Raw genomic sequence first — 22,351 nt, 5'->3', positions numbered from 1 at the left:
CATTTCTAATCTGCAGACTGGTTTGAATGTTGCACCAGGTTTTGGATGGCAGAGATTAGGGCTCATCCTGCCATTGGGACTTATACTGTGTCTTCCGGTTGCACTGCGGAAGAGAAGGAGTTTTCTAGGCTCTCTCTGCCCAAAGTAGAACAGAGTCTGAGACATGCAGAAGAGCCACAGGTAATAAAGTCTTCCCAATGTCAGAATACCAATACAATTATTTAAGTGTCCTAACCCCTAAGCCTCCTTTCCTGCAGCTTAACCACAACCCACTGGCGTAACTACCGTAGGTGCAGGTGGTGCGGCTGCTATGGGACCCGGCCCACACCCTGCACCTAGCGTGCCAGGCCAGCAGTGGTTGCGTCCTCCAGCAGGGCAGCCACACCTGACCTCCTGGTTGGCTTCCGGCTCTTCTCATTGACATACTGGGAGGAGGCATGGCCGCCTCCTCCCAGCATCAGCCAGCGAGGTGAGATGGAGCCGACTGGGAGAGGGTGTGTGCCTGCCCTGCGCAGCACACGCTGAAGGAGGTAAGTCGAGGAGAGGGGTAATGCAGGGGGTAGTGAGGACCGAGGGGGGAGGGGCGTTGTCCTAGGGGCATGTGAACATTTTGCTATGGGGCCCCCTAGGTCTAGTTACACCCCTACCCTAACCTTTTCCTCCATCAGCCTAATCCTAACTCCCTCATAGCCAAAACCTAACCCTCCCTTTCCTACCGTAGCCTAAGCCTCCCCCTAGTGCCTAACCCCTAACGTCTACACCTGCCGTTAATCCTAATACTTACCGGCACTCGCTGTCTTGTCACTTATCCTAGGTGCGAACGCCCCATTATCACCCAGTTGCGCCATTTCAGCAGCAAGTGGATATGCAACTGGGACGGCTATGACTCGGGAATCTCCGGCAGATGCGTGCGCTTAGTGTCGACGCAGACGCAGTGTGAAAAAAAAAAAAACACAAGATCCGTCGACAACAGACTTACATCCGCCTAGTAATGAGCCCCTAAGTACACTTCATATTTGAGGTCCAGCTCATTCACCGCTCCATGACAATACCCACCTTAGACGCATGGAACGTCTCCGCATGTACGAGGCCTTATTCGGGTATCCTGCGTTATACTTATACCTATCTTTGTAGAATACTTTCGGAGGATGGTGTACGGGAATTTCTGACATTTGGCGTGTTGTTCAACTTTATGGATATCCTCCCAGGAGATGTTTGACCCACCTAGGGCAGATAGTTACATTTTAGGGAATATATAATTCATCAAGGTTACCACATAATCGCAATGACAAGTGATAAACTACCAGAAATAATGCCCATCGGCTGACAGGTGGCTGCCCTGTGTTGTGGTGCTGTCACCATTGGAAGTGTTACCGCATGTTACATGAGATTGATCCTCAGAGTATTCATTTCAGATCATTAGCACCAGACCCAGTCTATCGCCTGCATACAGCTATGGAGTCCCGTGTTCTCCTCATGCAGCGGCTGTCACTGTGACCGTATAGGACCTATTTCTCCTTCATCCACTAGGGGACTGAAGGCTCCAAGACAGTGGGGTTTTGACGGTGCTAAGTGGGAGCTGGCACTTTAAATTTTTTTGAAGTGTGACTAGCTCCTCCCCCTCTATACCCCCCCTAAAAGCCCAGTCTTAGTTGGTGTCCGAGGGGAGCTGGACGTGTATTACATTCCTCCTCAGGGTTTAGTATTTCAAGAGCGCTGCTGCGCTGAAGACATTAAGGACAGATAGGCAGCAGCTGCACTTCCTGTCTGCATCGCGGGAGCTGCCGGGGGGACCCGCTCGCAAAGACACGCACTTTGCCTGGGTTCCCTGACTACAGAGACCTCCATCTCCTTATAAGGGGTGCCGCATGCCGCTGCTTGCAGCACGCATAGTGGACCCCCAGCAGTCATTACCGCCACCGGCAGCTCTGTGAGTACTGCCTGGCTCCCCAACTAGCGTGGTAGCCAGGTTAACCCTACATAGGCGGTATGTGACGCAGCAGAGCTGCTCCGATTAGTGGAGCAGCCAAGTGTATAAGCGTGCATATTTTTAAAATAGGCGCCATAGCAGGGGGGGCGGAGCTTAAAGCCAGAGCCCTGCTCCTCCCAGCGGCCCCAGCGCTTCTCTGGAAGTGTGCTGGCGGCCATTACAGGGAGAATCAGTGTCTGCTGCATATCAGATACACTGCTGCACGGAACTGGTAGCCTAACCTGGACTGTAAGTGAACAGTGGGGTTTAGGCTGGTCAGGAGAGCTTTTAAGGCAGGTCAGTAACTACTTAATTATCAGTGGTTATTTCCTACTATGCCAAGCGATTTCTGGCACTGCTAGGAGCGCTATTAGGGCAGGTGTGGCTCTCTCCTGCCTCTTTCTTTCACTACAATTTTATGTTGTTTGTGTGGGGTCTGTATCTGACTGGCAGATCTAAAGCATCTCAGAAAGTATTTCTCCTTCATCCACCAGGGAACTGTGCTGGCTGACCTATGGGCCTGATTCAGAGCCGCTCGCAAAAAGCGAGCGCTCGCTCTGAATCAGGGCGTGTGTTTTGGGGTTTTTTTGCTGGCTCTTGGCCGCTCGCATAGCTGTGGGTTACCACCCACAGCTTATGCGAGCGGCAATGATGATGGTCGCGATGGTCAAGACCATCGCGACCATCGGGCTTGCGACGAGACCCTTGCGGTAGGGTCTCGTGGCCGCAAGCCCCAGTGGACTTCCTGCACTATTAGAGCAGGAAGTCCACCTACTGACATCACTAGTGATGTCAGTAGGGCCGCCCACAAACGGCAGGCGTTCGCATGGGAACGCCTCCGTTTGTGAAGCCACCCCCCCGCCACACCTACAAAATGGGGCGAGCTGTCGATCAACATCGACAGCCGCCCCTTTTGTAGTGAGTCCCGAAGAGAGTGCTTTTAGCGCTCGCTCCGGGGCTCGCGCGTGCGCACTGGGCCACCATCGACCCGCTTGCAAGCGCGGAAGCTCTCTGGGGCTTGCAGCCACAAGTCCCTACCACAAGGGTCTCGTCGCAAGCCCGATGGTCGCGATGGTCTTGACCATCGCGACCATCTACCTGGCCGCTCGCAATAGCTGTGGGTGGTCACCCGCAGCTATGCGAGCGGCCAGGAGGCCGCACTAAAAAAAAAAAAAAGATGCCCTGATGCAGAGCGAGCGCTCTTTCAGGGCGTCCGTCTCTGAATCAGGCCCAGTATCCCATCTTTTCCTTTACCAACAGGTAAAGTTAAGTCCCAGAACTCGGATACCCCTTCTCTGGTGGTTGACCTCGATACTCCTACTGGAGGGAAAGAGATTCGGAGTGTTAGATGGGACTCTTCACCACAGACGCTGTGGTGTGATGGGGGTCTGAGAGGATGGGGGGCTGCGTTTCAGGAACATCACTTCCAAGGTCGCTTGACATTGTCTCCCTAATGCCTGGTCCGGTAGCAGCTGCTTGGATTACGGTGAGTGTTTCTTCTGGGCTTTGCCAAACTCCTCCTAGGGTGAGATCTGCCATGGGCAACTTTTTGAGCAAAAAAATTAAAAACATCCTGTGTATATTTGTGCATAGGGTAAAGTCAGGTTGACAGCTAGCACCGGGTCCAGGTAACATTTGCAGGGGGTGTGCTCCATGCCTCACATGATGCCACAATGATACCCCTGCGTCCAATCCTCTCACTGACATAATGGGGGAGAGTCATTTAGTGACGAGTTTCTTACTGGCACCTCACGTGCTAATATAATGCAGGTTATCTATAATTTCCTGCTATGTGCGCTTGCATTATACTCCCCAATAAGTAAGGTGCGGGGCTGTTAGAAATGTAAGGGGGTAAAACTGAAAGCTTTCCATCAGTATATCTTGCGATTTGGGGCTGAAAAACACATTGTGAGGGTATCTGGATGAATGATCTACAATTAAAAAGGTCGACAGTCATATGGTCGACATGGAAGAAGGTCAACAGTACATAAGGTCGACATGTTCAAAATGCCGACATGGAAACGGTTGGCACATCCTTTTTTATTAGTCAGGGATAGGCATTTCCCAGAGGGTTAAGTTTAGGCACTTAATGTATGGTTAGGTTTAGGCACGAAGGGGAACGATCAGGTTTAGGCACCAAGAGGAGGGTGAGGTTTAGGGTTAGAGTGAAGATTAGAGTTAGAAAAAAAAAAAACACGTCGGCCATTTATGTGTTGACCTTTTGAAACTGTCAACCTTCTGTACTGTCACAATTTATTCATGTTGACCAAATGACTGTTGACCTGTTTTACTGCAGATCTATTGATCCACACCCCGTTGTGAGGCGGTTTCAAAAGGCACATTATTAAAGTTCCCTCTAGAATCTTGGTCCTTAGATAACGGCCTGTTCACTGTTTTCCGGACTCAACAGTGGCCTGATACAACCTCTGGACTAGACAGTCACTTTGCCATTTTCTAGATTGGCTGGGCTGCTTGAAAGTATCCACGGTCTGAACTGGGGTCCCAAAGATTTTCCCTAAACAGCTGCTCACCCATAGACCTGCATCATCTCCACAGTCTGAACTCACGGTCACTACTGGTGTATTGGGTCAGTGTTGGTGCCCAGTACAGGATGAAGCCCTGTGTGATGTTATTATGTTTAGCAAAACTGCTTCTACATTCCTGGCATACACCCGGATAAAGGCCGGTGTGCTCCTATCTCAGGGTCTAAGGGGCATATTCAATTATATTCGTTTCGCCTCCCAGACTTTCCGCCTACATCGCATGTTTTTGGAGAAAAGTCATTTCGAGAGCGCGACCACTTTACGCCCAATTCAATTCCAAAGGATGTGAAAACGGGACCCGGCGAAACTCAAACAGGCGAAAAGTGCTGTCAGATTTGGGGAAATCAGCCTGACACCCCCCAAAAGATACACTGACATTGGGGATCACTATAGATACCCCCGAATAGCCCTGCTGATGGTATTTGGGGTACTTAAATTATCTCAATAGCTGCTATTTAGCGTCTTTACAAAAGTGGTGAAGAATAGCATTTTGCATTTTTTGGTGAAAATAAGTAGTCCCAGCAAAATTGGGGTACATGAAAATGGGTGTTAGCATATTTTAAAGTGGCTAAAGTGAAGTTTTATAAAATGTCAAAAATCCACCTGCTGCAAGCACCTGCAATCAAAAAAACAGGAAGATATGGTAAGAACTTACCTTTGTTATCTCTGTTTCTACGAAGTCCATAGGGTCCACAGGGTTGACCTTGGGGTATAGGTTGGGAACCAAATCCGGGCACCACGCAGTTAAAGCTTTTAGCTCCCAGGATGCACTTGGGTCCACTCTCCCTATAACCCCACCCCCAAGCCAGAGGCTCCTCAGTTTGTAAGTAGCCAAAGGCCGGAGGAGGAGAGAAAAAGAGAGAAGGAAGACTGGAACACACAAGAAACCATACTCACAGAAATGGGAGATGGAAAACCGGTGACCAGCCACACAGCCCATATGAAGCCAGGTGCGTCAGGGCGGGCGCCCTGTGGACCCTATGGACTTCGTAGAAACAGAGATAACAAAGATAAGTTCTTACCATATCTCCTGTTTTCTACTTCAGGGTCCATAGGGAGTCCACAGGGTTGACCTTGGGGATGTCCCAAAGCAGTTCAACCAGGGAGAAGACATACGAGGCCATCCAGCCAACATTTGGCCATAGGCCGGCCATCCTTTCCTGTTAAAACCAGAAATCTCAGACCACCAATAAGGAGTCCGATTTCCGTAAGGAACTTGAACGGATCACATAAATCCACAGAGGCCGGACCACAGTCAATGAGGCCACACCAGCCGAGAGGACTGGGGACTGAATGGCCGTACCATAAGTTCCAGAATAATATGGAACCTAAAAATCACTAAGAAGAAACACATGGTGAGAGCAACTCACACCCTGACATGATGCCCTCCAGAAGAGGGAGCCACATGAGAATGCTCCCAATTCCGACACTCACCTGGTTGATATAAACACCCTGAGAGAAAGAGAGAGAGCCAAAGCAATAGACCATGTAATGGCTATCACAACCAGCGGTTCCATTGACTGTCCCCGGAGGGAACGAAGAACCACTACTAACTCCCAAGGAGTCCCTAGGGAGGACAAATGGAGGCATAATCCAGAAAACACACCAAAAGGATGAACTGGATACCAGAGTGGAGCAATTCCATATCTTAATCATACTGACAGTGTAGAGATTGCACTGTCAGGAAGGCCAGGCCGAAGGTGAAACCCAAGCCAGCCGGAAGGAATGCCAGAATATCTGGAAATCCTGGACACCGGAGGATCGTATCGACAGGTATAATACCATAAGAATTATGGCTGCCACAGTTTGTGGTAGGTCCCAGCAAAAGCTGATCCATGTGCTCTAATCATTCCAACGATGACAAAGCCAGGGAAGCCGTAAGAGCACTGTAGGGACGCAGTCAAAGACAAACGACCCAGGTCGAATGCAAACCCCAGGACCCTGAGACAACAGGTCTGGGCAGTGAAGCATCAGGAATGGAGTATCGATGGAGAGACTCTGAAAAACCAAGTACCCCTGACATCTGGGACAATCAGGAGCCACCAGCAGGAAAGCATCTCCGTCTCGATTGAAACACTTCCCTCGAGGAAGAATGGAGACCGGAGAACACAGGTACGCAAATTGGAAGGACCACTTCGCCGACAAAGAGTCACTGAAGGTTGCTTCAGAATCCCCAGAGTTGGACTGTAACACCATAGTGATAGAGTCAGAAGGCCATGAGGGTCACCTCAGGAGGGCCCCCCCTGCTCACCAGGAGATGAAACCTCTCTTGGGGAAGAGACTAGTCCCCGGGATGCACGTCAACCACGCCAATTAGCTTTTCGTAGAAAATGACATCCACCCAGGGTGGCTGTTGTGGTAATCCCTGCGAGGGTAATGACAGACTATTGTGGTACCAGGGAGAATTCATATACTCGAAAAACCCTGCAGGGAGCGGTAGTCTGTGTCACAGGGGAAGAGTGCAAGAAACTGCGAGATACCCCGAGATGAAAAGGGCAGTATGGTGAAGTAACCCCAAGTGAGGTACAACAATGGGGCCCACCCGGCGATCCGCAATTGAGAGGATCCCGAGAAAACAAACCGCCCAAGGGGGTCGTGAAAGGGGCCGGCACCCGATGACGCCACATACAGAACCCTTTAAGAGTCAAATCCTCCGCACTAACATCTGCAGCACATGGCTTGCAGGATAGTAAAAATGGGTGCAGTATAACGCTCTATCTCCTGGTCAGACATATCTGACCAAACATTGCGATCAAGCAGCGCTATACTGGTCCTGACTGATACTAAAAATTAGCTGCAGGAACCCATTTTCAGCGTATGCAACACACAGTTCCACTCAAAATATGGCAACGTGCAGCACGCAACAGTATGTGACAAACCTCACAAATATTAACAAGTATATAAATGTGAGGTCTCAGAACCACCCTAAGTACAGCTGTATTAGGGCAGATAAGGAAAAGGGATAGATATACACTGACAGGTGAGAGAATAAAGTACAGACAGTCAACACTAGCATAAGTCACATACCATGCATATACATATATACATAAACATGTCATAATATACTGCACTATGTCACTGCATGCAACTTACCCAGATTCAGTGTCTGGGAAGGCTACAGCGCTGTGTACACTGACCTGATGGTGAGGTACGCAGGGGGACTGGACCAACTGCCATCTCCGGAGATCTCTGCTGCACCACAGAGAAAATGGCCGCTGGAGACCTCAGAAAAAGCGTGGCCCGCGGAGGAAGCAGCTCAGCGACGCCAGACTATGGATACTGAGAGGCGCGCTGAGCTGAGGGGAGGAGCCGCTGTAACAGGGAAGGCTGCCTCCCCTGGCCGGCTATTAACCCCCGGGACGCCGGCTCCCTGCACCGTCCCTGGTGGTCTAGTGGACACACGGGGTATTGGGGGGCCCGCTGCCACTGCCGGTGCCTCCGGTCTGTCCCCAGAGACCGGAGGCACAGGACTGCATTTCAAATGCGTGGATCACCGCAACCTTACCTGCTCCCCGTGTATCTGGCAGCAGTCCTGGGCACCTGCAGAGTCCGGCTAGTACAGACTCTGGGGTCCCGCTGAGATCCCCAGATCTGTACTGGCGTCTCAGCGCCAGCGGGGTGACGGAGTGGCAGCTTAGACGTTCTATGGACAGTCTGACGCTGCCACTCTGAACAATCCAAAGTAAAAATAAAAAACTTTGTCCTTTAGAAAAAATAAAGCTTAGGGGCTGCTAATCAGCTCCCCACTGCACTAAACGGTGACCCGACTCCGGCCGGGCACCAACTTAAACTGAGGAGCCTCTGGCTTGGGGGTGGGGTTATAGGGAGAGTGGACCCAAGTGCATCCTGGGAGCTAAAAACTTTAACTGCGTGCTGCCCGGATTTGGTTCCCAACCTATACCCCAAGGTCAACCCTGTGGACCCCCTATGGACCCTGAAGTAGAAAAACATCTGGGCCATACTTGGGGACCCTTCTGGGGTATATTTCGCTAATTTTTAGCTTAGGAATACGGGGATAACTTCTCGTCTGGCGAAATGACGTCACCGGCAAGAACTTTTCGCCGAAAACGGCTTATCGCGGCTAATTGAATATGCCCCTAGATGTCCTATTAGTGCGTCCTCTGGTAAATGATTATTAAACAATGGGGAAAGAGTCCATCACTCAGACGCACACAGAGGTAGGGTAGAGAAATTGAAGAGATTACATATTAAGGGCAGCACGATGCCTGGGTTACGGCGATTCCACAAAGTCACGTGTCATGACTATGCATTCTGTGTGCCCTGGCTAAAGTGTGCTCACGGTACTATGAGTAATAATCTGGCCGTGACCATGGATTATTATAGTTCTCACCAAATCTTATATTTCATGAATGTCTGTTTAGTATAAATTGCTAGTTTAAAAACTGTCTGCATTGCTGGACCAAGTGGCCAGGTGCTATGTTTGGAGGCAAAGCTTCCTTGGAAATAGTGTTTGCTTCTCAAAGTAGTGGGCCCTTGTTCAGGCCCTGCACACAGACAGGCTGGCTGATAGTGTCATTTTATCAGCTTAGTTACTTCAGCTTTCCTGCCATAAAATACTTTTCAAACCAGGTAGTTATATGACGTTTAAGTTCCTGGAGACGTCCTAATTTGCATCTACACAGATCTTGCTGTGGGAGACGGTAGTTGTGGAACTATAAGCATCAGCCACCCACTCTACTTAAGGGGCCTATCCATTAGCAGATGTTTTTCTGAACGATGAAAGACAAAAGATATCTACTGAAAATTCCGGTGGCTGTGCTGAAAGATATCGGTCATGTACATGACAGATTTTTGCAAAAGACGAATGATGAACGATATCGCCAGACATCATTCAGGGAATGGATTTTTTTCTCTCCGGTGCTTTGTAGCTGCTGTTAATATCGTTCGTCGTTTGTAATATCTGTCAGCGATATGCGATAAATGACCAACATGTTGGAGAGAAGAAAGATAAAAATTATCGGCCGGGGGCGTGGCCTGGATGAGCTGGTAGTAGGCAGCTGATAGCGCAGCTCCTAGGCCCTGAATATCCGCTACAGCATCCTGACCCCTCTACCCGGTCCCTGGCACTTACCTTCTCCTTTGGTACCTACCACTGCCTGCTGCAGGAGTCCTTGGGTCAGTCTGGGTGCGCTGGCTGCTGTGCTGTGGGAGTTGAAGATCTCTCCCTGCAGCGTCTCCTCGTCGCGGGCGCCATCTTGGATCCGGTCCCTGGTCTCTGAGGCTGTTCCTGGCTCCGGCGCCTGTCTCCTCTTTACACCGGAGGGTGGCCTGGAGTGCTGGGGAGGTGGGGATCCCTTCCCCATAGAAATTGCTGCATTGTGCCTGCCGTCGCGGACCCGCGATTCCCGATCGCGGCCGCCATTTTGGATCCGGATCAAGCTGCTTTGGGGCTCCTGCCTTCAGTGCTGGGTGCAGCGCTCTGCTGGTTAGTGTCCTGGACAGATAGGAGAGGTGGCTCATCTTCTTCCTGAATCTCTGGGGTCACTTGGGACATTATAAACCCTCCTCCTCCTGTACCTAGCTGCTGATCATTATCCTGTATTGATTCTGGTTGCCTGCTGTTCCCTGCAACTGTCCTTGGGGTCCAGTGATTATGGGGAAAAATTCCCAACAGTCTGCTGCTGCGCGGCTGGAGAGGTTCTCCCGTTCTGGAACCAGCGGGGCTACGGGATCTAGCTCTTCAGGGACCCCGTCTCATTCTCAGCCCTCCTCTCCGCCTGCTCTTGAAGATTCTCCCTCGGAGCCGGAAATCACTATGCAAAATTTAATGCAGGCTATTACATCTTCAGAGAAAACGCTGTCTGGCAAGATTTCTGAAGTACATGTGGAGCTTTCCCTTATCCGTCATGATATGCAGACGATGCGAGAGCGTGTTGGTGAGGCTGAGACCCGCATTTCTACGTTAGAGGATATTACTGCTCCAGTTGCGGGATGGCTTACAACCTTGGAGTCCCAGATGGTGGCCTGTCGTACCAAAATCTCTGATATAGAGGGCCGACTTCGTAGAAATAACATCCGTTTTGTGGGTCTGCCCGAGAAGTCGGAGGGGTCTCAACCAGAGGCGTTCCTGGAAAAATGGTTGGTAGACACCTTTGACAGAGATGATTTTACTGCCCACTTTGCCGTAGAAAGAGCGCACCGTATCCCTGGCAGGGCTCTGCCTCCTGGTGCTCCCCCCCGCACATTCATTGCCAAGATCTTGCATTTCAAGGACACAGATTCGATTCTTCGTATGGCTCGTCTACGTGGTCCTTTGGAATATAATGGAAATCGGGTAGCAGTGTTCCCGGACTTTTCTATGGAGGTCCAGAAGTCTAGGTCCCAATTTATACAGATTAAACGTCGCTTACGTGATCTGGGCTTCTCCTACACCATGTTGTTTCCTGCCCGTCTGCGTGTGGTGGCCGATGGTCGATCTCATTTCTTTGATTCACCACGTGAAGCTTCGTCGTGGTTGGATCTTAGGGGCCGTGCTGAAGGCGCTCCTCCGGACTGACCTGGACTTATTATATCGTGAGCTGTGTTTGCTTTTTTAGATAATCTGATAATCTAATGATTACTAGCTTTGGCAAGCTCTTTAACTGGTATTAGTGTTGTGGTACCCGTTTATATAGTTATTTTAGGTGCAGGGTGCCGGGGAGGGCAATGCTTTACTGGGCCTGGCTGTTACTCCACCTTACGGCTGAGGTAAGAATTGCTCCCTCCTTTCTATTTTACTCCATGTTTTAATTAAATAAAATAAGGGGTTTATCGGGTATTTTGGTTTGGGGTTAGTAGTTGGTCGGTTAGGGATCTAGGTATATCTGGTTGGGGTGGATATACAGCGTGGGATGTGGGATTTTCCTCAGGGTTATTGTATGGGAATTTATTTTTTGCCTTTACTTTATGTCATTGTAATGTCATTTTCTAAAATAATATGCTGGTATTTACTTAATTCTCAGTCTTTACTGTTTTTTTTATTATGCAGTGTTGCCATGTCTCGCTGGTCGCCTCATGCTGTGATGTCTCAGTTGATTGTATCTCCTCTTCACTCTGATCTGAGGCTAACTCCATGATGTCTACTAGTTTAGGTTCCCCTCTCCAAATTCTCTCTTGGAATGTCCGGGGCCTCAATGATAGAGTTAAGCGCTCCTTAGTATTGACGCAGGTTAAAAAGGCTCAGGCTGATATTATTTGTTTGATGGAAACACACTTGGTGGGTGAGAAAGTCTTGGCACTGCGTAAACCCTGGATAGGCTGGGCCTATCACTCCACACACTCCTCTCATTCCAGAGGTGTGTCAGTCCTTGTTCGCAGATCTCTAAATTTTGTGCTGGATGATGTTAGAGTGGACCCCTTGGGTAGATATGTCTTTATACGGGCTTCTATTCATTCCTCCCCATTCCATATTCTCGCAGTTTATGTTCCCCCTCCTTATACTAGTGAGGTTCTGAAAAAGTCTGCCGAATTTATTTCTTTATCTCCGGATACCCCGGTTATTTGTGTCGGGGATTTTAATAATGTGTTAAATCCTGCCCTAGATAGGTGGCGTGAAAGTTCGAATGTGTCTGGCCCCTCCCCTCATTCTTTTGCCAATTTGGTGGACGAGCTTGGGCTGGTGGATATTTGGCGGGTTCGGCATCCTCGCTTGGCTCGGTACTCTTGCTTTTCAGCCTCTCATCATTCCTTTTCTAGGATTGACCTTGCCCTGATATCCGGGAGGCTTGTCCCGCAGGTTGTGGAGGTGGAGTACCGATCCCGGGGTGTGTCGGATCATGCCCCTTTAGCATTGACTATTGATGTTACTGCCCCACGAGGCCATTCTTTTTGGAAATGTAATCCTTTCTGGCTTACATTAATGGGTGTGGGCTCGGAATTGGAATCCCAATGGATTAATTTTTTTGCTGAGAATACTGGCTCTGTTACTTACGACATTTTGTGGGATGCCTTTAAGGCTGTCTTGAGAGGCTCTTTAATTGGTAGGGTGATAAGCATTAAAACTTTTCATTAAAAAAAAGAGACTGAGCTGGAAAATAGTTGTGCTTTGTTGGAACAGAGTTATCTGTCTTCGGGTTCCATTACTGCTAGATCCTTATATATGGAGGCTGCTAAACTTTTATCTGATTTCCTCTTAGATAAGTCCAGAAGGCGTCTGCTATTTGCTAGGCATAGTCAATATTCAGACTCGGATAAATCGGGGGCTTTTCTGGCGTATCTTTCTAGAGAGGTCCGACCCACCACAGTTGTAGCTCAAATTCGGGATTCTCTAGGTAATCTACACTCCTCTACACCAGCTATTACGAAGGTATTTTATGAATATTTTGCTAGTCTTTATTGCTCTCAGGCCCACTATACTTTAGATTAATTATTTGAATATTTGGGACATATATCCCTCCCATCTATTTCCCAGGATAGCAGAGCATTTCTTGACTCCCCATTCACTGTAGAGGAGGTTGAGATAGCTGTTTCCTCATTTCCGGGAGGTAAGGCCCCAGGAGTAGATGGGATTCCCATTGAAATTTATAAGAAACATGCCCTTTTCTTTTTTCCCAGACTTCTTAACCTTTTTAATGAGCTGTGTGACCTGGGTGCTCTTCCATGCTCTATGTCAGAGGCCATTATTGTTATGATTCCTAAAACTGGCAAAGACCCCTTTGATCCTGGCTCCTATCGCCCGATCTCCCTCCTCTCTACGGATATTAAAACATTGGCTAAAATGCTTGCACTTAGGCTTAGTAAGGTAATTGATGAGGTGGTGCATCCCGACCAAACTGGCTTTATGCCCGGGAAGTCTACCTCACAGAACCTTAGGAGATTATATTCGATTTTACAGTTGGCGGATTCTTTGGATGACGGGGCTGTGGTGGTGTCCTTGGATGCCGCCAGAGTCTTTGACTCTGTAGAGTGGCACTATCTTTGGGAAATCCTGTTTCGTTTTGGGATGGGACGTAGATTTATAGCCTGTGTTAAATTACTGTATTCCTCCCCTTTAGGACGGATTTGTATTAATGGATATGTTTCTCCTTCTTTTCGTCTCTCTAGGGGTACTAGACAGGGGTGTCCTCTTTCCCCAACTCTATTTGCCCTGGCCATTGAGCCTTTGGCGTGTCTTATCAGAAATCATCCTAGAATACGGGGAATTCAAATACAGCAAAGGATCGATAAGGTGGCTCTTTATGCAGATGACATGCTGCTATTTTTGTCTGATGCATCAGAGTCTTTAATCGCACTTCTCTCTGTTGTAGATGCTTTTGGACGATTTTCTGGGCTGCGCATTAATTGGGACAAATCTTGCATTCTTCCTGTTCATGGTCCTTCTACTCCTGTTAGTGCTGTGAGTACTCCTTTGGAGTGGACCTCCAGGTTTAAATATTTGGGAATTTGGGTAACGTCATCCATGTCGGACTTTGTCCCACTTAATGTTCAGCCACAAATTGACTTCTTGAAATCTAAGTTGCATGTTTGGAATAAACTTCCCTTGACTGTCACGGGTCCGGTGAATTTGGTAAAAATGGTTGTTCTCCCTAAATTTTTGTACGTTTTTCAGCAGGCCCCTGTTTATATTTCTCCTCGTATATTTAGATTGATAGATAGTTATATCTCTTCCCTAGTTTGGGCAGAGAAACGTCCTCGAATTAAACTTAAAACTCTATGTAGATCCAGAGAGTTAGGTGGCCTGGCATTACCGAATTTCCGCCTTTATTATTTGGCTTCACAATTGGCTCATTTACAGGGGTGGGTGGTGGTGGGGGGGAGCCGGGATCTATCTACTTTCTTGGTACATACTGTTTCTAGAAAGTGTTCCCCTTTGCAATTATTACTCGATGACAGGTGCCCTACGGGGGGAGCTCCATTGGTCACACAGGCTCATAGATTGTGGAAACAGGCCCGTACATTAGTGGGGGCAGAGGGTACTGATCCTGATTTGTCTTTATGGCATTCTTCGACTCTTAGAGAGCTGGCCCTATTAGATTGTAGCTCTTTGTGGTCTAGGAGGGGGGTTCTTTCCATCGGACAGTTGTATAGTGATGGGGTTTTAAAAACTTTTGATAATATTAGGACTGAATTTGGGGTCCCGAATACTATGTTTTTCCGCTACTTACAGCTCCGACATGCTTTAGCCGGTCAGTTTTCTTCTGGCCCGCCGCAACTTACACCTGATCCTGTTAAAGTTATGCTGCAAGCGACCAGTGGTAGAAGGTTAATTTCTCGACTTTATTCCTACCTCCTTACTACTAAGTCTGATGATACCCTAGCGCCACTTAGACTCAAGTGGGTGGATGATTTGGTTCCTTTAGATGACGATGAGTGGTCTCTAATGTTGAATAGTCATGTGACTGCCACATCTGCAGTGCGATTTCAACAGATACAATTTTTCTTATTACACAGGGTGTATCTTACTCCCCTATTGTTGAATAGATTTGGATCTAGAGCGTCTGATAGGTGTCCTAAATGCTCTATTCCTCAGTGCTCATTTTGGCATCTCCTCTGGGAGTGTTCTGTTGTCCAGCGGTTTTGGTCCCAGGTCAATGACTGTGTCACCAACACAGTACGTGGTATCCCCATGTTGTCCCCTAAAATGTGTATTTTTGGATAGGGTCTTGTGGACAGGGTTAATCGTTCAACGGGCCAGTATGTGATTAATGCGATGACTTTGGCAAAGGTCTGTAGTGCCTGTTCTTGGATGGCAGCTAGAAGCCCCACTTTTGCTGAATGGTGTGGGTTGATGAATGAAGTGGTGGGGCACGAACATTTTATATACACTAAGCGTAACTGTATTCTGAAATATGAGCGTATTTGGGGCCCATGGATTTCATCTTCCCATTATGTCAGTGGAGGTGGGGAGATCTCAGATGCTGATAGATTAGTGACCAGCGAGACGGCACAATAATGTCTTGATATTTTGAATTATTTGAAATGATCTTTCTACTTCAGGGTCCATAGGGTATCCACAGGATACCTTGGGGTATAGGTGTGACGTCAGTCGCAGGGCACCAAAGAGTTAAGCTTTCAGCCTCCCAGGATGCACTAGGTCCCCCTCCTATACCCCGCCCCCGAGCCAAGGCACCTCAGTTTAGTTTGGTGCCCGGCCGGAGTCGGGTGCACCTGTTGGAGTGGGGGCTAGAAGAACCCCTGAAGCTTTTTCTTCATGCAGCTGTGGCTGCACATCTGGATGAACAGCATGGACAGTCAGTCCTGACGTCCATGCTGTCTTCCCTACACTCCGCCGGTACCAGAACGCCGGTACTGATCCGGGGATGCTGGTGGGCATCTGGGGTCACAGCTAGCGGTGACCCCAGATGTTCCGGACCATGGCCGGATTCAAGGGGGACAGAGGTAAGCAGCGGGGTCCCGCGGTGGGTCCCCGCTGATCACATGGTCCTAAGTCCCCAGGCAGGGGGCTCCCTGGGGACTGGCTGCAGCGTGGAGCCAGGCGACCAACCTGCGCTTCCACTACCCCCTGGGACAGCGGACCGCAGCAGAGCGGTAGCGCTGCGGCGTCCCAGGGGTTAAATGCATGCCAGGGGAGCGCGCCTTCCCTGTCTCACAGCCGGCGCCTCCCCCGCTTAACACAGCCCTCTCTGCACTGTGCTGACTGGCCCTGTGTCAGCGCTCCTCCCCCAGGCCAGCCTTCTCTCTGCTCCTCGGCGGCCATCTTTTCAGAAGCATGGTGAACGCTGCTGGAAGCCTGCATTGGAAGCATCGTGGTCTGGGTCCCCCCGCATACCTCTCCTCCGCTGTGGTCAGGTCTGTGTATGCAGCGCTGTGTCCTACCAGGCCCTGTGTCTGTGTAGTTGAGTGATCAGCGCTGTTAGTGCAGGAATTGATTTTCTTTGCATTGTATGTGACTGTGCTAGCGCTGCCTGTAACTTTTCTTCTCAAGACTGTCAGCTTTATTACTGTCCCTGTTCTTTCTGTTAAGCCCTTGCGGTGCGGTGCTGCAGGGTGGTCTCTCGCCTATTTAATATATAATTGGTGAGAGGGGTCACATACGTGGTGCCATCATGTCTGAAAGTGATTTTCCCCTCTGGCTACAGTGTACCACGTGTAAAGTACCGTTAGCGGAGGGGGAGGGTAGCGCGGAGGGCCTTTGCCGGCAGTGTTTGTCCATGGCGCGGCCTCTTACGGTTACAGCACCGGTACAGGAGCCACCCTGGGCTTGTTTCGCTCAGGCGCTAACAGCTTTAGTGGGCCAGTTAGCTCCGCAGCCCGCGTTTACTCAGATGGTTTTGTCCCAGCAGTCTGTGGTGTCGTCACCCATGCAGGGTTTCCCACGACAATTGGTGGTACCCCACAGTCTCCCTATTTCCCCGCTCCCGGTTTCTCAGGAGCCAGCGTGGGTTAACTCCCTGACGAGTTCTGTACAGCACTTGTCAGATGTGTTGCAAGGGGAGTCTGTGATGCGGCCTCATAAACGGCCGGTGGCGTCTCTGTCCGTTCCTTATGAGGATGATGAAGGGACGTCTGATGATGGGGAGATTCTGGATCCTTACGATCAGGAACCTCTCCATACTAAGGACGCTGATGCTAAGTCCAAAGTATATATTCCTGGACTTATTCGGGCGGTCCGCACAGCCTTGGTGATTGAGGACGAAGTTCCCCCAGCGGCTAAGTCTAAGTATGCCTTTTTCAAAGACGTGAAGGGCGATGCCACAGTCTTTCCTCTTTCGGGTCAGTTGGTGGACCATTTAGAGGAGGCGTGGAAACAGCCTGGCAAAAGATACCAGCCGCAGAGACGTCTGGCGGTGGCTTATCCGTTCGCGGATAATTATTTTGCTAAGTGGGAATCCCCTCCACAGGTGGATTCTCACGTGACCCGTCTTGTCCGTAGTGCCACATTGCCGATGCCATCCATGTCCTCCCTTAAGGATGCTACGGACCGCAAGGTGGAAATCTGCCTGAAGTCCGCTTATTCCCTTGCGGGGGGGGCAGCACGGCCGGCTATGGCCATTTGCTGGGTTGCCAGAGCGATGGAGCGCTGGGCGGATTCATTAGAGGCTTCTTTTGATTCCGACTGTCCGGCCGAACAGGCGGAGTTGATTGGCAATCTCCGTGATTCGGCCACCTACATCAACGAGGCAGCTCTAGACATTAGTACTCTGGTGTCTAGAATTTCTTCAGCAGCGGTAGCTCCTCGTCGCACCTTGTGGCTGCGATCCTGGAAGGCGGACGCAGATTCCAAGAAGGGTCTGGAAGCGTTGCCATTTACCGGAGAAGTTCTCTTCGGTCCGGATCTGGATAAGATTGTAGCCACGCTGGCGGCAGCCAAATCGGCTTGTCTCCCGTCGGCCGCTGCTCCTTCTGGTTCTGGACCATCGTCCTTTCGGTCATCTAGGGCCCAGGGCAGGCCCAAACCACAGTCGTTTCCTCATCAGGCTGGCCCTAGGAAATCGGTCAAGCCCCGGAAGCAAGCATGGAGTACCAGACGTCCGGCCCCCAAGCCAGATGACAAGCCTGCGGCCTGACGGTCCGGGCCTCCCTTTGGGGGATCCCAGGGTGGGAGGCCGCCTGCTGCAGTTCGCCCAGTGTTGGTCGGTCACTACGACAGACACTTGGGTTCTGGAGGTGGTCTCCCACGGGTACGCCCTCTCCTTCCGGCACAGACCCCCGGCTCGATTCTTCACCACGGGTCTACCATCAGACCGGAACAAGGCTACGGAGCTGCGGAAGGTATTGCACACTATGCTCCAGGCTGGAGTTATAGTGCCTGTTCCATTCTCCCAGAGGGGCCAGGGTTTCTACTCAAATCTTTTTTTGGTACAGAAACCCAATGGGTCCTTTCGTCCGATTCTCAACCTCAAAGCACTCAACAAGTCTTTGCGGGTACCAAAGTTTCGGATGGAGACCCTACGGTCCATCATTCTGGCGCTGGAACCTGGGGACTACATGGTGTCATTGGACATACAGGACGCTTACCTGCATGTCCCTATTCTTTTGCGCCATCAACAGTTCCTCAGGTTTGCAATCCGCAGCGACCACTTCCAGTTACGGGCATTACCTTTTGGCCTGGCGACAGCACCACGTGTTTTCACCAAGGTGATGGCGGTCATGGCGGCTTCTCTGTGGCTGCAGGGAGTCCGCATGTTGCCGTACTTGGACGACCTGTTATTGGTGGCGGGATCTCCAGAGCTCCTGTTACGCCACTTGGACCTGACCATTGCCCTGCTGCAACGGCACGGCTGGCTAATCAACTGGCAGAAGTCCACTCTAATCCCGTCTCGGAGGATTCTGCATCTTGGAGCCTTATTGGACTCGGGACAGCAAAAGATCTTCGTGACGGAGGAAAAGATCTCTGCTTTACAGTCAAGGGTGCGCAGTTGTCTGCACAGCCGCCGGGTGTCTCTACACTCGGCGATGAGGTTACTGGGCTCCATGGTGTCGGTGTTCGACATGGTGGAATATGCCCAGTTTCACTCCAGACCTCTGCAGCACCTGATCCTGTCAAAGTGGAACGGGCTGCCTCAGTCTCTGAAGTCCCAGACGATTGTGTTCACCCCGGAGGTTCGTCTGTCCCTTGCTTGGTGGTTACAGACGTCCCACCTCAGCGAGGGACGTCCGTTCGATTTTCCAAATTGGGTCCTGTTGACAACGGACGCCAGTCTTCGGGGCTGGGGAGCAGTTTCGGGTCCACATCTGTTCCAGGGCAGGTGGACGCCGACAGAAGCGGAGCTTCCAATCAATATCTTGGAACTCCGTGCGGTCTTCAATGCTCTCCAGCAGGCACATCGGTTTCTCCAGGGTCACCGGTACAGGTCCAGTCGGACAACGCTACCACCGTGGCCTACATAAACAGGCAAGGAGGAACCCGAAGCCGGGCGGCTCTCATAGAGGTGTCTCGGATCCTGGTTTGGGCGGAGCGCAATCTTCCGGCCATATCAGCGGTCTTCATCCCGGGAGTGCTCAATTGGGAGGCAGACTTTCTAAGACGCCAGGACGTTCATCCGGGGGAATGGTCCCTGCACCCGGACGTTTTTCAACTACTGGTGGACAGATGGGGTCTTCCAGAGATCGACCTCATGGCGTCCCGGCACAACAACAAGTTGCCGGTGTACGGGTCTCGCACAAGAGAGGAAGGGGCGTCTCTGGTGGATGCTCTGTCCGTCCGGTGGACGTTCCGGTTCGCATACCTGTTCCCTCCGGTCTCCCTTCTTCCACGGGTAATCCGGAAATTCAAACAGGAAGGAGGGACGCTCCTGTTGATAGCTCCCGCGTGGCCCAGACGGCACTGGTTCTCAGACCTTCAGGGTCTGTCCGTGGACAGTCCTCTGCGGTTGCCGCTACGACCGGACCTCCTGTCTCAGGGTCCTTGTCGTCACCCGGACCTGACTCGGCTGTCTTTGACGGCGTGGCTGTTGAGACGGCCATGCTGAGGTCCCGGGGGTTTTCCAGCTCTGTGGTGCGTACCATGTTGCGAGCTCGGAAACCGTCTTCCGCGAGGATATACCATCGCGTGTGGCATACGTTCTTCCAGTGGTGTCGACCGAGAGGTTATGCACTGCGAGAGTTTCGTCTGTCTCGGATTCTCGCCTTCCTGCAAGCGGGACTAGATCATGGGCTTCGCCTTGCTTCTTTGAAGGTACAGGTTTCGGCCCTATCTGTCTGGTTTCACCGTAGGATTGCTACAATCCCGGATGTGCGCACCTTTATGCAAGGTGTTGTCCGCATTCAGCCGCCCTTTGTTCCACCTGTGGCGCCTTGGGATTTGGCTGTGGTCCTGAGGGCTCTCCAAGGACCGCCGTTTGAACCACTGGGATCAGTGGATCTTAAATGGCTAACAGCTAAGACTGTTTTCCTTCCGGCTATTGCTTCGGCCAGACGTGTTTCTGAGTTAGGGGCTCTTTCTTGTAGATCCCCTTTCTTGGTTTTTCATGGGAACAGGGCAGTACTCCGCACTCGGCCCCAGTTTCTTCCCAAAGTTGTTTCCCAGTTTCATGTTAACGAGGAAATCGTTGTTCCGGCCTTTAACTCACCGGGTCTTTCCGTGGGTGAGGCCTGTTTGGATGTTGTGCGGGCCTTAAGGACTTATGTTGACCGCACTTCTTCGTTTAGGAAGTCGGACGCTTTGTTTGTCCTCTATGGCTTCCGTAAAAAGGGTTGGCCTGCTTCAAAGCAAACTTTGGCAGCCTGGATCCGTATGGCTATTTCTGAAGCTTATCTTCATGTAGGCCTACCGGTTCCTCCTTCTCTGAAGGCTCATTCAACTAGGTCTGTGGGTCCTTCGTGTGCAGCTCGATGTGGTGCCTCTGCAGTCCAGATCTGCAAGGCTGCTACGTGGTCCTCTGTCCATACCTTCGTGAGGTATTACAGGTTTGACACCTTCGCCTCTCAGGATGCTTCCTTCGGGCGGCGGATTCTCCTTTCTGCACAGGAGCGTCCCCACCCTTAAAGGATACTGCTTTGGGACATCCCCAAGGTATCCTGTGGATACCCTATGGACCCTGAAGTAGAAAATATGAGATATGGTAAGAACTTACCCTTGTTATCTCTATTTCTACGAAGTCCATAGGGTTCCACAGGACTCCCGCCCTGTCACACCTGTGCTGCAGATGGGCTTTGCTCTGGTCACCGGTTTTCCGTCTCCCTCTGGTGAGAATGTGATTCTTGTATGTGTCCAGATCTTTGTTCTCTCTCTTCCTTCTCCTCCTCCGGCCTATGGCTTGGTAACTAACTGAGGTGCCTTGGCTCGGGGGTGGGGTATAGGAGGGGGACCTAGTGCATCCTGGGAGGCTGAAAGCTTAACTCTTTGGTGCCCTGCGACTGACGTCACACCTATACCCCAAGGTATCCTGTGGAACCCTATGGACTTCGTAGAAATAGAGATAACAAGGGTAAGTTCTTAACATATCTCATATTTTCTGTATCTTTGAATAGCTGAGATTTCTTCTTCTGTGATAATATTTTGCTCTATATTGTTTATGTATTGATGTCAGTGGTGAATTGATATTAATGTATTAACGACATTATATGTAAATGGCTGTTTATTAAGTGTGTGGTTTTCTTTTTTTTTGTTTTTTTTTTTAAGGGGTTTTATAGGGGTGGGGGGTTTTTATTTTTTTTCTTGTGTTAGAATTTGATATGTGTTGTTAAAAAATACAAAAGTTTTATAAATAAACTCAATTTAAAAAAAAAAATTATCGGGCGCGGGAGTGCGCATCTATCACCGTTCAGGGCCTATCCATTAGCAGATAAATTGAACGACTGAACGATATATCGTTCACTCTACAAGGGATTAGCTTTGTGCGAGGAGTGCTCCGATCTTCTACCTCACGTGGTCTCCCTCCACGCAGATCACCTAAACCTCAGGGTAAGACAATTTAGGGTTCTGACTTTTTATCCTTTTCTTTTATTTGAAATCAATCTGTGCATTTATATCTGTATGTCTTGTTTATTTACCTTTTGTTCTTTTTAACTTAACCCTGGAGATGTTTTCTCAATAAATCCTCAACATGTATCAGCGTTACCTCTGTGTTCTATGAATTCACGTGTCTGGCGATCGCAAAAGCGCTATACTTAATACTCTTCATGGTGGCAGCTCGATAAAAGCCTTGTCACAACCTCCCACCTCCGTCAGTGCTGTGACAGGTGGCATAGTGGTTAGTCTTACTGCCTCTCACAGCACCCAGATCATGACTTCAATTACTGGCCATGGCCTGCTCCATCTGTGTGGAGTTTGTATAGTCTCTCCGTGTTTGTGTGGGTTTCCTGGGAGTGCTACGGTTTCCTCCCACACTCCAAAAACCTATTGATGGGTTAATTGGCTGCTGACAAAAATTAACCCCAGGGTGTTTGTGTGTTTATGTGATGGGGAATATAGAGTGTGAGCCCCACTAGGGCAGGG

General features: G+C 50.1%; 1 protein-coding gene across 1 annotated transcript in view; it reads right to left on the bottom strand.

The window, feature by feature from the left end:
- Positions 1 to 22,351, bottom strand: part of LOC148518149 (uncharacterized) — a 90,842-nt gene that overhangs the window by 15,823 nt on the left and 52,668 nt on the right. Inside the window, exon 10 of the mRNA XM_088477471.1 lies at positions 1,123 to 1,224. Coding sequence (XP_088333597.1) covers positions 1,123 to 1,224 — 102 coding nt within the window. The remainder of the gene's footprint in view (positions 1 to 1,122; positions 1,225 to 22,351) is intronic.

This window comes from Taudactylus pleione, unplaced genomic scaffold (assembly GCF_031769625.1).
Source record: "Taudactylus pleione unplaced genomic scaffold, aTauple2 ptg000201l, whole genome shotgun sequence".
NCBI lineage: Eukaryota > Metazoa > Chordata > Amphibia > Anura > Myobatrachidae > Taudactylus > Taudactylus pleione.
The sequence above is the reverse complement of the archived record's forward strand: the minus strand, read 5'-3'. Positions and strand labels throughout refer to the sequence as shown.